The sequence below is a fragment of the Pholis gunnellus genome (genome assembly GCF_910591455.1).
Source record: "Pholis gunnellus genome assembly, chromosome: 4".
NCBI classification, from domain to species: Eukaryota; Metazoa; Chordata; class Actinopteri; order Perciformes; family Pholidae; genus Pholis; species Pholis gunnellus.
The window spans coordinates 16883333-16901245 of NC_136530.1; the positions used below are offsets into that span (position 1 = coordinate 16883333).

At 36.9% G+C, this 17913-nt stretch overlaps 1 protein-coding gene across 1 annotated transcript; it reads left to right on the plus strand.

Moving 5' to 3' along the window:
- The first annotated feature begins 1983 nt into the window (after positions 1-1983).
- On the plus strand, positions 1984-11574 carry LOC306695332 (thrombopoietin receptor-like). The gene is made up of 11 exons (XM_079158556.1): positions 1984-2000; positions 2467-2645; positions 3854-4011; positions 7661-7805; positions 7932-8046; positions 8376-8545; positions 8666-8808; positions 9378-9534; positions 9829-9907; positions 10142-10229; positions 10388-11574. The coding sequence occupies exons 2-11, from the start codon at positions 2492-2494 to the stop codon at positions 10844-10846; spliced, it is 1668 nt and encodes a 555-aa protein (XP_079014682.1). The 5' UTR covers positions 1984-2000; positions 2467-2491; the 3' UTR covers positions 10847-11574.
- Positions 11575-17913: the final 6339 nt, after the last annotated feature.

Consider the following 17913-nt stretch of genomic DNA (forward strand, 5'->3'; position numbering starts at 1 on the left):
GTAAGGTGTTTGGGCTAGGAGAGAGGGTGGCTTGGGGTCAAGGTTGTGTGTGGGGGCTAGAGTTGATCTGAAACAGCATTGAAGGTGTTGGTGTTGGAGCTGGAAGTAAGTTCCTAGTGTGAGCAGAGCTGCCGGTACAAGCAGTATTGGGGATGTGGTGTGTTGTCAGGGGGTTTTGACACTACTGTTTGGTGGGATAACAGCTCTGGCACTCTGGCAGTGCTCAGCTGAGAAAGTTAGAGAGCTCTTGGGAAGAGGCTGTCTGTTTTATTATAGATGCAGAGTCCTGTAGTGTTTGCCAAGTGGAAGGGGAAGTGGCTGAGGTGGGTTGGGTCTTTGGTAATGTTAGTTTCTCCAGAGGTAGTGGTTTTTATGTCCAGACCCAATGATGTTGTTGCAGGGGTGTTCAGTCAGCAGCAGACTTCAAAAGTCAGGTCTTTTGTCCTGTTCTTCAGAGGCTTAACATTAATCCAGAGCTGTTGTCAGAGCCACAAGTCGTTTAGCTTAAACATGCACAAGTGCAGATGTATTCACAGTTGATTTGAATCATGACCAAGACTTCTCAAGGTGACCCTTTGTATGTTCACCAGTTATTTTGAGATACAAATGACTTTTTTGAGACATGTTGATGCTATCACAATTTTAGATGAGAGTATGTAGATTATTCTACATTATCAAGGTCTATCCATACAAAATATAATATGCCTAACAATAAATTTAAATACAATTGTATACACGAAAACAATCAACTGATGTTTGTTAAATTGGGGTCAGTTTAATTAAGACAGAAAGACAGGAACTGAAATTGGTCATACAAGTTAATATTTGGGTTTTAGAGTGATTTACATTTTTTTTTTTGTATATCATGGGATATGTTTAAGGTTACAGGTCCCATAGGAACTTGAAGTTTGTGAAGCACTCATCATCTATCGTGTTTTCCATAGTAATCCTTTAAATTTATATTTGTATTTAGAGCAAGGTAAAAAAAACTGCAAACCCAGCCAGATGATGGACTGAAACATATGCTAGGTTTCATCAGCAGTAGCATCTCCCATTTGTTATTGTGTCTAATAAGAAGGAGTGTTTGAGAGTAAACAGAAATAACATATTTCCATAGTTTCAGTTAAAAAGAATCTGCCTTTTTTGGTGCGTACTTCCACTAGGCTCTACACAAAGCACGCTTCCTGCTTTAAACACAGCCAAGCCCTCAGCACTGATCAACCCTACCCACCCATGCCTACTCATAACTATGCATGAAAGACAACACACACAATGCACATACAAAAGCAAGTGCGTTGTTAGTTTAAGTGCCATGGTGGTTTAGGATACAGAATACCTCAATCTACAATGAATTGGCAGATTCTCCTTATTAGTTTGTGGATACAAGTGGGCTTTGTCCCTGGGATACATTGCAAGGATGGAACTGTCAGTCATCTGTCAAGTGAAGGTAGGGTTTAATGATGGATAATTTTTGTACAGTTGAATTACGCTATAAATTAATGTTGAATCCGATTAACAGCTGCATTTTCTCATTTACTGTTTACTTCCACTGAAAATAATGACTTAACTATATGACACAGAGACACTAAAGTCACAAAATATATTGTTTTTTCAAAAGTCATGTGAGAACAAGATGTACATTTTTGGGAACAAGATAATACGTTATGGGTAGAAAGTAGAAGATAATAAGTATGTCCTGGCAATTAATGGTTCTTGTTTTTGCACAACAAAAAGACACTAACTTGTTTCCACAATTTAGCATCTTGCCATTTAAAAAGTACCGCCTTGTTTGACTTGCAGGGATGTGTTTTATTCCGGGAGGCTCATGTATTATATATGTTATATTTATATGTCAATATATTTGTCATTTCTGGAGCAGATGTTTTGCTCTTAAAGGATGAGCTGGATCCTAAATGTTTCACCCGCACAGAACAGGATTTTACCTGCTTCTTTGAGACTGCAGACAACAGAACTTATGATTTACTCTACGAGTCTGACAGGTATGCTTTATAGACAATAACTTGTATATAATAACTTGTGTTTTGTATGTTAAGGGCCCTTAATTAAAGAGTCTTATATCATTTAATATTCTTTGATCTATTTTGTTTGGAATTTTTCATACTTTTGACTTTTGGGCTATTATTTATTTAATGTAAAAAAAATGTGTTCATTGGTATTATTGTGTATTCCACAAAAACACATGTCTAGGAGAAACTTCATAAACCCATATCAACCAAACCCAACCAAATATTTATGTTTAATCTTTCACTTTGAATGATGTAATTATTTTATTTCTCCTTTTAGAGTCTTCAGTTTACATTTGAACCTGACACGTGTTGCTTCATCTATAAAACACCTTAAAGCACTTTGAACAACACTTACTTGTATGAAAGATTACATATGGTTTGATTGATTGCTTAATATATACTACCAAGTCTATTATTTTTGTCATTTATTTTAATCAAGCCTGTCCGGAAAGAAAAGGTGTGAAATGTCTGTCCAGAGAACAGAAGTCGGAACTTTACTCCATATCTGCTCATTTCCTGGGTCCGATGTTTTCTTGTTTGTGGAAATACACCTTGAAGTGGTGGAGCGCAACACCAACACCATTCTCTACAGGCGCACTGTCTGTGTGGAGGACCAATGTAAGACTTTCTTTTTTTTTTTACAATATTTTTTTTAAAAAAGCGTATCGAAATAGATCAATCTCTTGTTGGAAAGAACACTTGTTGGAAAGAACACACACAAAGCTTTATGCTTTATAACTCTTACCAACCCCTCCTCCTGTTTTAGGGTTGGGGACAGGGGATGTTCAGGGGTAAATAAAAGGTCAACAGTATATGATACAAAGTGGTGTTCATCTGAATGCTGGGAACCTGAAGAATAATTTCTAGATGCAGCTTAGCAGTGTGTGTTAACTTGTTGACATAGATCAGAAATAAAAATACATTTATGAATCATTTAATTTTAAATAAATTGCGAAAGTGTGCTAAGAACATTATGTTGGATACTCAATTGTGTCTCATAAGTTGTTGAAGCTATATTTGGACTGATGCCATTTATGACACAGATTTGAATTGTAATCTTACCACTCCTAAATTGATTTAAAAATATCAACAATTCTTCAAAAAAACACATTAATCACTACAACAGAACACCATAGGAAAATGCACGCAGTTCTCTACGGGTTCTTCCACAGTCCAAAGACATGCAGCTTAGGTTAATTGATGTCTGTCTGGTTGTGTGTCTATATATGTCAGCCCTGCGATAATCTGGCGACCTGTCCGGGGTGTACCCTGGCTTTGCCCAATGATAGCTGGGATCGGCTCCAGCCCCCCCGTGACCCTGAACAGGATATAGGAATGGATGGATGTATTTCTGTATTTGCTTTTTTCCGTTCTGGAAACTGCTCAGAAACCCCCATTATTGTTCATATTTCCTCTAAATACTCTAGTTTGGGGTTTTACGGTTTCATGAGGCTTGGATTATCTTGGAGGTCACAATAGATAATTTCATACTATGATGTCAAGTTTTTTAAAAACAATGACACACATTATGGACCATAGGCACACAAGAGTGATGGAAGAGGCAAGAGAAGGCATGTTTGCTAAATGTAAAGCAGCACACAAAGCAAGCAGGGTTGGCTGATTGTGGGTATCCCCAGGTGGACCCCCACACAATGAAAGGCTTATATCCCTACAGTATGTCTTGGGTTTTCGCTCCAGTTATTAAGGTCATGCACCAAAAAAGTCAGGGGCCTTCTCACCTGTTGCCTTAACACCAGTGAATTATTTTCTTCAATGGATTCTGTGATGTGTTCTTCCATGCTTTTTGATCACTTTTTTCTCAATAGTGCTCCTGGATCCACCCTTCAGTGTGTCTTTAAACCAAAATGGCCAAGCAGGACAGCTGCAAGTTTCATGGCACACAAAGGACCCAAAATACTTTGAAGAGCATGTGATGTATAAGATTCGATACTCATCCAACAGTTCGGGAGAGAAGATAAAAGAGGTACACATGCACACAGCTTCTCGACAAATCAATGAGATCATTTCAACTCGCACTTCCTGTGTGTGAGCATTAGACAGTTTATATATTATTTAAGTAATGGTATGACCAGCCTGTGTTAGTGTGAAACACTTTTGTCTTTTATCTCAGTTCAGCACCTACATAGAGCATGTAACAAAAATGTCATAGTCATAGTATAGAATGTCATAAAAGATTAAAAAATCATATAATACATCCCAAAAATGTCATTAGAAAGTGTCAAAAGTCTATAGGTATACAGGTGTACAATGACTTGGTATACGAAAGTCATGGTAGAGTATTTCATAAAAAAGTCATAGCATAACATGTCATGAATAAATCATAGTATAGTATGTCAATAAAATGTCGTAAAAAGTAGTATTGTATTTCATGAGAAAGTCATAGTATAGCATGTCAAAAAGAGTCATAGTATATTATGTTATAAAAGTTCTTTAAAAAAGCCATAGTATGTCAAACAAATCATAAAAAGTGTGAAATAGTCATTGTAAGACAAATAAAGTCATAGTATAGCATGTCAAAAACGTCATGGCATAATATGTCAAAGAAAGACATGAAGAAGTCATATTATAGTATCTAGAAAAACGTCATAATAATGGTCTTAGTATAGCATGTTGAAAAAAGCATGTTGAAAAAAGCAGGAAAGAAATCCTATTATATTAATAAAAAGTCATAAATAAATCCTAGTGAGCAAATCAATTAATATTACAGTACATCTAAAAGAAAAACAAATGTAGTATGTCCTAAAAAGTGGATGAAAGTCATAGTATTATATGTCGAAAAAAAGTCATGAAAAATTCGTAGTATAGTATGACAAAAAAAGTAATTGCATAATATGTGAAAAAGAAACCGTGTACAGTGTGTCAAAAAAAGCCATGAAATGTCGAAATAGTGTTAAATGGTCATACTGTTGCATAATGAAACATTCATAGTAAAGTCATAGTATACTATGTCAATAAGGGGCCTGAAATACTCAGTAAAGTCTCTTGAAAGAAATTATGTAAGTCATATTATAAAATGTCAAAAAAGTGAGAAAAAGACTTAGTATTGTATGAAAAAAGTGATATAGCATATCACAAAACTTAATTGTATAATATTTCATAGTATAACATATCAAAAAAAGTCTTATAAAAGTTTTTAAAAGTCTTAGTAAAGAAAAGTGAAATAAGTCATAAAAAGTCATGGTATATAATTTGCAAAAAATAGTCAAGAAAAGACATCGTATAGCATGTTGAAAAGGATTTTAAAAAATGTAAGTATAGCGTGTCGAAAAATGTCTGAAAGGTATAGTCATAGTATAGTCATGTCAAAAAAAAGTAAAATTACAGTATGTCGTAATAATTCATGAAAATGTCATAGTATAAATTATCAAAAAAGTGAGAGTCATTAAAAGTAATAGTATAGCATGTTGAGAAATGCCATAGCATTAAATGTCATAAAAAAACACAGAAAGACATCGTACAGAATATTGAGAAAAAGTCATAAAAATGTCATAGTATAGAATGTAAAAAAAATCATATAGTATTCATAGTATAGCATGTCGAAATAAGTCATATAAATAATTTTGGAGGAAATTCACTAAGAAAAGTAATCGTATACTAAGCCTCCTAGTTGTCATAGAAATGTCAATAACAAAGTTATAGTATAGTAGTCATCATTTAAAAATTCATAGTACTATATGTCATTCAAAATTAAAAAAATATATAGGCGCAGTAAAGTTTCAGATAAAAAAGTCATTAGAATCAGAATCAGAGTCAGATTTACGGCCAAATATGCACAAGGAATTTGATGCAGTTTTATTTCCCCAACTCTCTCAATATACTTACATAGAAATAGAAATAACATCTAGGGTCGAGGACAACAAAGCTGCACACATAAAGAATAGACAGGACAGTTATGTACACAAGTTACTACAAAACTAGTTGTACAAATAAATATTATACACTAGCAATGAGCAACACTAAAATAAAGAAAATGTCTATATACAAGTCAGTATTCTTTAAGGTGCATACTGTTCAAATTGTGCAAAGAAATAAATACACAATGGATATACATGGACTGTATGCTTGTGTAGAATATGTGCATGCACAATGAAAGTGTATTTGTAGCCTATTTACAGCAACAGATGTAAAATATTTTTTAAAAGTTGTATATTAGAAATTGTAAAATTATTATATATAACGTTAGCAGTGGATATTTTGGTGATATAAGGTCACTGACAGTGTATGACTTATTTAATAGTTCTTTACAGTGAGAGGCTGCAAGAAAAAACTTTTCTTGTGTCCGGTAGTTTTGAAATCAGAGTGTTCTGTAGTGCCTCCCAGAGGGTAGAAATTGAAACAGGATGTGTCCAGGGTGTGAAGGGTCTGCAATGATGTTTCCTGCCTGTTTCCTGACTCTGGACATCCTGGATGAAGTGCATGGTGGCACCAATGATTTTTTTTGCAGTCCAAATTGTCCGCTGTAGTCTACTTCTGTTCTGTTTGATTTTGAGCGAAGCTGAAAGCCACAAACAGGATCCTTGCATATGTCTCCAAAGAGTCAAGTTGTTGCAGGATGTAGTGCAGGTAATTGTACGTTCAAAAAGGTGAGAAAAATGAATCAAAAAAAGTCATTAAAAGTATCATAGTATGATATGTCAAAAAAGTCACAGTATACATCTTGAAAAAAGTCATAGTATAGTTTGGCGTAAAAATTTATAAAAAAGACTTGTAATAGCGTGTCAAAAATAGTCATGATAAGTAGCAGTATAGTATGTCAAAAAAAGTCAAAGAGCAGGTTGGAAATAGTCATAAAAATGTCATAGGATAGCATAGCAAAAACAATTAACTGTAAAGCATGTCGAGAAAATATATCACATTTATTAAAAAAAAATAATAAAATCATAAAAAAGTCATAGTATTCCTTGTCAAAAGAAGTCATTGTATAGTAAATTATGTATGTTAAAAAAAGTCATAACAGAGTTAAACATGCTAAACAATAGTTTAGCATGTTGAATAAAATCATAGTATGGTAGGTCAAAAAACGTCATGTAAAAATCATAGAATAGTATGTCAAAAAAAATCATAGTATTGTCCAATAAAGTTATGATGTACTTTTAAAAAAAAAAAAATTAAAAAGTCATAGTATAGTATTTCATTAAAACAGTCATACAAATGACATAGTATGTCATAGAAAATAATAGTATAGCATGTCACACAAATGTCATAAATATGCCATTAACAAGTATAATCTGTTGAAATGTTTAATAGTTTAGTGTGTCATAGAAAGTTGTGGTGTGATATTAAAATGATATTATAAAAGTTTCACTATATTTATTGCAAGAATAGGTCCTTGTGTAGTTTGTCATTTAAAGTCATAGTATGTGTGGAGCTCGGGGATTGGGGGTCAAGTTAATGTGTGAGTTTGTGAGTTCTGATATTGATTTATTAACTGATAAATTTAACACATTCTTTTTTTTTTGTCCAATATATGAATATTGTATCATTTTACTATCTGTAACCCTCCTTCACATGTAGTCTTTTATTGGTAATTACAGTCGGTAAAATAAAGTTAAATGTATGATTTTGTATATTTTACAATATTAATTACATTTTCGAGTATGTGATTTCTACAGACAAAGGAGTGCAGCATACTAGACTCTCTGGTACCAGGGGAGGAGGTTGAGGTCCAGGTCTCCGTCAGAGGTGCCTATAATCCAAATACTGGACACTGGAGCGGCTGGTCACACCCTGTGCGAGCCGTGGTTCCCCAAAGTGCAGGTGTGTCTAAATAACAAAGAGTGTGCATCTGAGTGAATGGCAATTGTTATCCATAGCGCAGCATCTCATACTGTGACCTCCTCACAGATGCAGCACTTGAATGAGAAACGTTTTCTCTTCTTTCAGATGATATTTCTCTAATGTGCTACACATCCGACCTGCAAAGCATCACCTGTCTTTGGCATGGGAGCAGATATGGTGAAGAGAACGTGTACAAACTTTTATACAAGATGGGCCTCAGGTACTTACTACATTCCATCATTGAGGAATGAAATACCTCAGATCATGCTATGCTAATGTATCAGCATGTTTAGTTGACTTTTGGTTGAATTCAAAGTTATTTACATCCTTCACAGTAAACACTAGACACATCATTACTTTGAACAACAATAATGTTGCAAACTATTTTGTGTGTCATCTCTTCCTCTGCACACATTTCCTTTCATTTCACATTGTTGTCTATACTGACTAGTGAGCAGTAAAAATAAACCTGTTTAGTTCTTTGGGTTTACCCGCTAAAACACACAACTGATATTTGTTTCGCTGTGATTGTGTGTGATGATATTACAGTGAAGTTTTGGGCTGGACAGAATGGACAGAGTGTCTCGTCGACAGGGACGTGACTGAACTGTGCCATTTCCGTGGAGAGGAGTCCAGAAGAGTCCGGGTCAAGCTCAGCAGCACTTCAGCTCCACTCAGCAGAACCTTCTATACTCAAGAGTTCACTCTCAGCAACAGCGGTGAGGGATTTTTCCTTCTCCTTCTCCGGCTCTTTTTGGATGTTTTAGCTGTATTTTGATACATGACAGTTGACAAAAAGGAGACTCAAATTTCTATTTTTTTCTATTTTTTGGTTTTAGTCAAAACATCCCCACCATGTCATCTGAAAGGAACATTGGAAAAAGACAAGTTGTGCTTGAAATGGGAAGCTCCTCTTCTGTCTCTGTCTGCTCACCTGCAGTATGAAGTCAGCTACCAGATCAGCCGGGGTGAAGCGTGGATTGTAAGATGTCCTTTACAGCAACACAATTTTATGTTTTTAAAATTCCCTTCAAAATATGTTTGTGTTCCCTTATACATTTCAGATTCCATCACAACATTTTTTCATAATAGTAAACTAAAATGACTAAAGGTAGAGTTGTATTTAAATATAATATCTGTATGAATTATTATTTTCTAATTATTCCAATGGCAAGTTTTGTTTGTTCAGTAGGGCTGTGGTTTTACCACCAGATGGCACCAAAGAAAGGAGTATTACAATACAATGAGAGATTTAAAGTAAAAAATCAGTAACATGATTCACTATATTGGTTATTTTACCTTATATTAAATTAACCATGCTGTGTGTTGCAAAATAACTTAATTTGCCAAAACATGAGGAAATACAAAGAATATGTGTGCAAATGAAACAGTATTCATAGAAGGGAAAACAAATGCATTAAAAGGCAGTACTGCAAGGGAACATAAATATATATCAAGGGAAATGCAGAACGCAAAATGAGTATGTCATCACTAAGATTGTCCTTTAATGTTCTTACAATTGAATATCAAAATCAACCTTTGTGTCCCCAGAAGTCCCTAAAAGGCCCTGAGACGGGCACATGTCGAGAGGTTCCAACAGGTAGCCATTACTGTGTTAAGATCAGAGCTAAACCTAATGGGTCCATTTACTCAGGACACTGGAGTGACTGGTCAAATGTGCTTACTGGCGACATCCCTGCTGATATAGGTAAGATCCCAGAGAGACTGACAAAAGTCAGTGTAAAACACAATCATTTAGTAATCCCCTGCGTGTGTTTGTAAATGGAGCGGTTTATTTGATTCTCAGTCTGTTATTTTGTTTGAATTTCACAAGCAGTTTATTCAAATTTGATTATGTGGCAACAATCGTCGTAGTGTAGTGTAAAAAATACACTGTTGTGCCATGATATATAAATATGAACATTATAGACCTATGAAATGCAGTTCTTTGTTACGCTCATTAAATATTCAAACCATAACACAGTATAAATAACCTCTACAGGCACACTGTTCATGCTGTGTATACCTGTCTTGATGCTGATAATTGCCATCATCCTCATCTTCTTTTCCACGTACCTCAGGTAGGAACAATTCAAACAGAAATACTCATGTGAAAGTATGTGATACCTTCCTCCATTTATTTTCAAATGGACATCAATTTGTATTGTACAATCAACTTTAAAAAAACATACCTTTTTCTAAACTACTTCTAACAAAATACTCTTGCTATCCAAAATGTTTAACCAATTCTTTTAATAACGTTCTGCATTGTTTGAAGATTATTTTCCTGTCTGTTGTTTTGTGTGTTTTTATAGTAAACTCAAGCTGTATTTTTGGCCACCGGTGCCCAACCTTGACAAAGTCCTACAAAGTTTTCTGACAGAGGTCAATGGGCCGCAATGGGTAAATTATTTTACTTAATAGTAAGATACATGATACATGCACCAATACTTCACAATAATGAAGATGTTTTTATTTCCTTGGTGGAAAAATAGATTTTGGCCATGACTATTTAATCTAAATAGGTGTTTCAAATGCAATACTTTGTGCTCACACTACAGAATCCTTCGATAACAGCAAAGCAGTACTCCGACGAAACCACTTCATCTGTGGTAGAGATAATGTCTGAAGTTGACGTTTCCCAATCAGGGGTATCCACCAGGCTCCTGTCATTAGAAAGACAGTTCTGCAGCGGAGAACAGGTTGATGGAAGCCCTGGGACGAAAGTCTTTCCAGACTATGTGACTCTGAACAAAGACAGTGTCATTCTTTGCCCAAAAGGAAACAAGTATGTCTACGAGGAAGCTGTAAAGAAAGGAGGCCCGGAGATGAGTGATGAGCTCTTCCAAACATGTCACGGTTCCTGCCCTGATGGCTCAGTCTGTCTCCCACCCTGCTCTGGCAGTGACTTTCTTAACCATTCCTACTTGCCTCTGGCTGAGCCTGCAGACAGATTCGACTGCAAGGTCACTGTTGCAAGGGGGCCAGGCAACCTCTATACTAATTTCCCCTGTAGCTAAATGTACAGAATAACTGTACTTTACTTCAACTGGTGCAGAGGCTTACTCAAAGGCGTGTTACCATGTATTCATAGTATAATGGGGATTAGTTTTAATCATGGCATACTCTCTCCCATCATTACAGTCTCTTTGAAAGGTGAACAAATCAACATTTGAGAACAAGAATATAACATTTCTATGACAGTTGAAGCTTTTGGTTCACATGTTGAAGATAACTAAGCATACCTTATTGTAATATTACTTTTAGATTGGTAATTGTATATACAGTTCAGGACTGACAGCGTATCTACACTGCTGTCTTTTTATGTCCACAAGAGGGAACCTAGATGACGAGATATTTCGTGAGATTACGAGAAAGGACCCCACTTAATGGCTTCGGTGGTCAAGAAGATTGTTTATCTTATAAGACCTGTTAACAACAATTACCAGGTGGTAGCCTGCAGTTAGCTTGAGTACCGTGGACCAAAAAGGGGGGGAAAAAGGATGATATATTCAAATGCTAAATTTCAATTGTATTTGTAACCTTCTGTGTTAAGCATGTGAAAATAAACGTGAAGGCGCCATAAGGGTTTGGAACTATTACTATTTACTATTTCACGCGTGAAAGACAACAATACATTTTTTTTTTTCAGATCTTTTCAATTGTTTATTACTTTTTGTCATGTCCTTGTAAACCTCTTAACTTTTTGTTCATTATGCAGGTTTGTATTTTTGTCAATAAACAATGAAAAGCCGTTTGTCTTCCAGTTGCATTTCCTGTCAACCATTTAGACTTTCATTGGTAAATACTACTTTACTGTAGGAGATTTAAGCAGTTTTAACCGACTTGAGCAGCCTTTCTTGTCACCAACCCAACAGCAAATGCATGTCTGTCTTACATTTGGGTGTCACTAGGTGGTAGCAGAACTCAACGGGACATGGGTTGTCTCTGTCATCATAGCGAATCCTTTCTGAGACAAAGCTAGTTATTCTACGAAAAACAGTTTGATTTTGCTTCATGTTTGTATTCTATCTCACCTGATGAAGCCACATGATCCATACCAACCTTGTCCTTGAGCGTTATGTATTGTCAAAAGCTGTTAATCTAAATATGAATGAAAATGAAATTCTTTACCATAAAATAAGTTAACCTTCAAAACTGAGGCTAATTTGACAATGATTTAAAAAATGACCAAAAAAAAGCACAACACAGTTGAATACTAGATGTTAATTTATTACACAAAGTAGATGAACAGCTTAATTTAAGATGACTCAAATAATCATTACTCACAATTTGTATGAAATCCAAAAAGGTTGGAACAAGGGCAATCACAACATCATGACAACTGTGATGAGTGAGGGGATTAGTAAGAGGAGGAATAAACCCTCGACAAATTCAACACACATTTTCAAGAGCAGTTACTCACAGACAGCCTTTCCAGCATTCCAAGTATTGTTATCCTCTTCTTTATTCTTCCTTATTCAGTGTGGCTTTGTGGCACAAAGGCAGTAGAACTGCCTGTGCCAAAGCACACTGACTGTAATCCTGCGGGCTTATTATTGTTGGAATGCTGTCAAGCATTCCAACTATTGTTATCCTGTTTTTTTATTGTTGGAATGCTGTTAAGCATTCCAAGTATTGTTATCCCCTTCTTTATTGTTGGAATGCTGTTAAGCATTCCAAGTATTGTTATCCTCTTCTTTATTCCTCTTTTTATTATTGTTGGAATGCTGTCAAGCGTGATGTCACCGCTAGAGTGAAGAGCAGCTTCAGATTCTTGTGAAAAAAATATTTGTCTTTTGCCTTTGCCTCCACAATTTTCACTCTTCATATATATTTTTTCATTCATACAGTAGCTAATGCTGTCTTCTCGTTAAAAAGTGATTGTGGAATCCCACGGATTTACACATTTGGCAGAAAATGACTTAATTGAGAGGAAAACCAACTTTCTGCTCCATAGAGACCAATGTTAAATCTGACCACTCATTTCTCAAAGAAAGCAGACGGTACCAGTTTTGTATATTGCGCTGGAGCTCACATTTTTAACACCACCAACATAAAAAACACATCATCGCGTTCGGCAGAGTCTTATCTTTCTCAGGGTATCCATATTTTGGCACTCAGACTCCTGCTTTTTGTTAAAAGGAGGCAGGAGTTTTGTTCAAAATCACTGTTTACTGTAACGTTTCTTAATCAGTCTGCTTCTAACACCAGGTGTGTCCTCACCATGGCAACCAGTTACACACACGCACGCACGCACGCTCTCTCTCTACACACACACACGACTTGGAGATATTCAGTCAAAGGCATTTTTAGACCTCCTGTCTGTCTGTCTGTCTGTCTGTCTGTCTGCCTCTCTGTCTCACTCACTCAGTCAGTACATATAACTGTCTGTCTGCCTGTCTCACTCACTCAGTACATATAACTGTCTGTCTGCCTGTCTCACTCACTCACTCTGTCTCTCTCTATCTTTCTGTCCCCCCCCCTCCCATTTCAAAATAAAAGCCCCACAGAGTGAATTCTAACTGGAATGCTTGTGATGAAGCCTGCCATTTAATAACCTTTGTGTTTGTGTCAAACATTATGAATATGTCACCTCTCCCCCTCTCTCACCCACCCAGTCCCACCCTTTCAAAATAAAAGCCCCATAGATTAACTGTATCTTAACATGAAGCTCAGAATGAGGTTCGTACAGAAATGATGGGAGCTAACGCTCCCATTATTTCTGTTTTTCAGAAGGCATTACTAGTCACGTAATGTGAGGGGACGCGTTTCCCTGATTTTTCTCCATGAACAGGCTGCAGGTGCACAGGTGATTCTGATTGAGCTAATTAGTGAACAGAGGCTCACAGACTCACATACACACATGACTTAGCGATATATGTGATGCAGCTCAGCCAATCAATTATGGGTAGTCTGACACGTTTCCTGATTCCAGTGAGATGTACACACACCATGACACAAGTGGGCGAGACGAGGAAAGACTAGGCAGAGCAGGACAATAGTTGGGTAAGCTGTAAATGTTAAAACATAAGTCAATCTCCAAATGAGAAAAAATGCCAGAGAGATCAGAGTTTTGAACCACGACTGGTTAGACTGAAATAGGCAAATTTCCCATGGACAGGTGATAGTGAGTGAGCTAATTAGTGTACACAAACACGCATCACTTATAGATATTAAGGGAAATATAGTCAGTCCCACCCTTTCAAAATGAAATATCTCTAGTGATGTGTTTTCACCAATTAGCTCACTGACAAACACCTGGGAGACGTTTGCCTATGCAAGTCCAACGACTGATCTCTCTGGCAATTTTTCTCATTTGGAGATTAATCAATGTTTTAACATGTACAGTGTACCTGCCTAATGTCCTGCTCTGCCAAGTCTTTCCTAGTCTTGCCCACTTGTGTCATGGTGTGTGTACATCTCACATTCAGGAAACTTGTCAGACTACCCATAATTGATTGGCTGAGCTGCATCACATATATCGCTAAGTCATGTGTGTATGTGAGTCTGTGAGCCTCTGTTCACACACACACACACACAGAAATCTAAGAATTGGATTGTCATTTTTTAATTTTAACTCGCAACATTGTAGCCAACTACAGATTAGCGAAGATGTATTCTAACATTTACTGCTGAACTTTGGGTAGTTTTTGTTTTGTTTGTTTTTAGTCGAGGTACATGGTCGAGTGAATCCTGATCTGGGATTCCACTTCGCTGCCGTACGCTCCTCACCCAAAAACAACATGAACGACACCACTCAACATGCCGAGGATGAAGAAGATGAACGAGACTCATTCAAGATCTACAGTGTCAGCCCTGACCGAAGACTTTCCGCCATCCATGAGCCTGGAAAACATCACACAGGAGAATTGTGTGACATGGACAGAGAAGTTTCGTCAGCACAGATGCAAATCCTTGCAAATCCAGCTGATAAGCTGATAAGGCCATGAGAGGAAGTTGAAAGACGGGGCGGAGACTTTGAGACTTTGAGGCAGCTTGAACATCAAAGAAGAGGCTGCTCATCCTCCATGAACAAGGAGTGGGTGAAGGGATCGACAATCAGCAATCAGACTGGGGAGGGGCGGCAGGCAAGCGGTGGACCCCTAGTGATGGTGATGCACACAAATACAACAAAGAGGGTGAGTTAACTTTAGATTCTTTAGATGACAAACTCGTACATTTAACACACACATTAGAAACTAGACAAACACCACTCACATCAGATGTATTTGAATGAAATTGAAGGATTTGGAAAGTTAAAACAAGTCACGTTAACTATTAAGGTATAGATGTTTGGAATGTCACATGCAGGCTGATTCACTTCACTGCACAGCACATATGTTATGTGAACTAGAGGAAGTATGACTTAGAGAAGTGGAAAGGTTATATTATAATGGTATTAATGAGAGTTTATTGGACGAAAAGTACTGCTGCCGTCTCTGTTTCTCTGTCTCCCACATAATCTGAGTTGTAAGAGGGGGAGATTCCACAAGTGTTCTGTTGCGAGACCCAGGAATGCTGTGAACACTGACTTCAGAAGCACAGGGGATCCTGATAAACTACAGTAATAAAGATGGAGAGATGCATAACAGATTTGTTTCTCTTGAACAGGAAATTCTGCAGCTGATGCCTGTAGAATTGTGCCTTAAGTCTGCCTGTAGAAATATTCCTTACTTGTGATATTCAATTATTATAAAATTGTGAATGAATAAGCCTAGACAATTGCCACATGATCGCTTCCATTGTTACACTAAATTAGTTTACAGCAGCGATAGCGTGGCAAAGGGGGGATATGTAATGTTATTTTGGAATTGTGTCTGTAATTTTTAATTTTGTTGTAAAAATGGATCCACATTTTGTATTTGGTAACGTCATGAAAAATCGCAACCTTTGAATTAAATTAGGGCTAAAATCCAAGTCTTCTAACTCAGTCATAGGACTTTAGGAATATAGATGATAGGACATGGAAGGAGATTGAATCTTATACTTTTACTTTGGTAACTGTACTATGCAGGTTATAATCTTGATGTATCAGCAAATTGACAGGAGTGAAAAGCAAATTCACCACCGTTGGACGACGATGAAACACCTTGAACTATGTGGCCTTAGAGGCACAATGTGTTGTCTACTGTTTTTCAGCATGTAAATTGTAACACCTATTCTGCTTACACATCATGATGACACCTATGTGTAAAGAATGATCCTTTTCCCTACACAGCTTGTACTTATTTTAGAAATGCTACACGAGAACTGTTAGAAATGCTTTTGAATGTATTAGCCTCAAGAATTGTTAATGCAGATGTTCAAGTGGATTCCTGCAGAGATTGATTGACAATTAGTGAAACAGATATACAGGGCAACCAGTTATGAGTAGATGATGCATTGATGGATACAACTGTTTAATATTCTCACTGTGAACAGTGAACAGTGAGAAAGGGGGGGAATTGTGAGGAATTTAAATTTAAAGCGCTCCTAGCATGGATATTATGTGTTACAATATGTTTACTTGTAGAAGGAAAGAAACCAGAGAATTTATGACACCGCCATAAAGTAAAGAGAGGGAGATGTAGACCATGGAGTCCTCTACAGAGAGTGGGAGGTCACAAGTATTTTTCTGTATAACATCTCTGTTTGCATTTATGGTTATTTTTCTTTTTGTATTATGGGAGATTGAAGCAGCACGTAAATACTATGTCAGTAACATCACTCTGTCCGATTCCATCGACTTGACTGACACAGACGACATCACCCCACGACTCTAGTCGACATAGATGCAGCATTGTTGAAACACAACAATTGTGGTTATCTGACGGACACACATTTTTTTTCATCCAATGTGTGGTGGCGCTATGCAAAGCATGTTGCAAATGCAGGGAGTAACTCAAATTGCTATGTATGCTCGAGAATGACGCTGAGTATGCATCGACGTTGTTAGCAGTTAAAGGTATTCACGAAGAATTGACATTGATGCGCCTAATGATTATGCAGAATCGCATGGTGTTCGATCAGCTGACAGCAGCACAGGGGGGAGTTTGTGCTATGGTAGGAGAACATGGTTGCACGTTCGTTCCAGAGAATGATGCTGATGGACATATTATATGCTAGGCAATACTAAACAGGACTGAACTACAGGACGCAATGAGTAAAGACGAAACACCTACACCCGACTGTCTCACTCGACTCTGGATGATATAGAAAGGAACCCTTATCCAGATGGCTGGTTTATTAAATCGCATTTGTTATTTTTGAAACTTGCATTGTTCCAATGCTATGTAAGATGGTCTCCAATCTTGTGTTAAAGCACATGGTACAGTACACACCAAGCGTCAGACAATGACAGCAGAGATGACTTGAGGGTACTTCATCAGACTCAGACTCAGACTCAGACTCAGACTTAGACTCAGACTCTGACTCTGACTCTGACTCTAACTCGGGAACAGAATAAGATGATCTTTTATCTCACAAAAACACCTTCTTTCAGACGTCTCACATGATGATTTTTGAAACTATGTTTTGGGATAATACATTTGATGTTTTTGAAATGTCCTTGATATATATATTTTTCAACATCAATTTAAACAGCATCTGAAAGACTCTGATAACAGTGTGTAGTGATAGTACAGCAGTGAACTATATCGCCCTAAAAGGCCATGGACTTGTACAGTACTTTATATGTTAACTAGATCTCCATCATCAACCTGTAGCACCAGAGTATTATATTATTAAATATATATTTTACTTCTTTTAATATTCATAATCAGACTCTTGATATGTCAACATAGCAGAAGGTTTTAAATGTCTTGTTTTTGCTTTCAGGGGAGGCTGCCTGTGCGCTGGATGGCCATTGAGTCCCTGAACTACAGCGTGTATACGACCAAGAGTGATGTGTGAGTGTACAGTCAACTCATCAGTTCAACCAATATCACTCCTGACTTTAGCTATTGCACTCACCTCAACAGGTGGAGTTTTTTTAAGGGAGGCAAAGCTCACAATGTTTGTCACACCGGAGCTTCAATTACATACAAAATGCAAAACATATTCTGAGTGACATGGCAGGCTCCCTCTGGTCACTGTAACTGATAAG

Coding starts and splice junctions, on each gene's coding strand:
- LOC306695332 (XM_079158556.1), top strand. CDS start 2,492: ATGTCTGTCCAGAGAACAGAAGTCGGAACTTTACTCCATATCTGCTCA. Junction 2,646..3,853: donor TGTCTGTGTGGAGGACCAAT/GTAAGACTTTCT, acceptor TTTTCTCAATAG/TGCTCCTGGATCCACCCTTC. Junction 9,908..10,141: donor TTCTTTTCCACGTACCTCAG/GTAGGAACAATT, acceptor GTGTTTTTATAG/TAAACTCAAGCTGTATTTTT.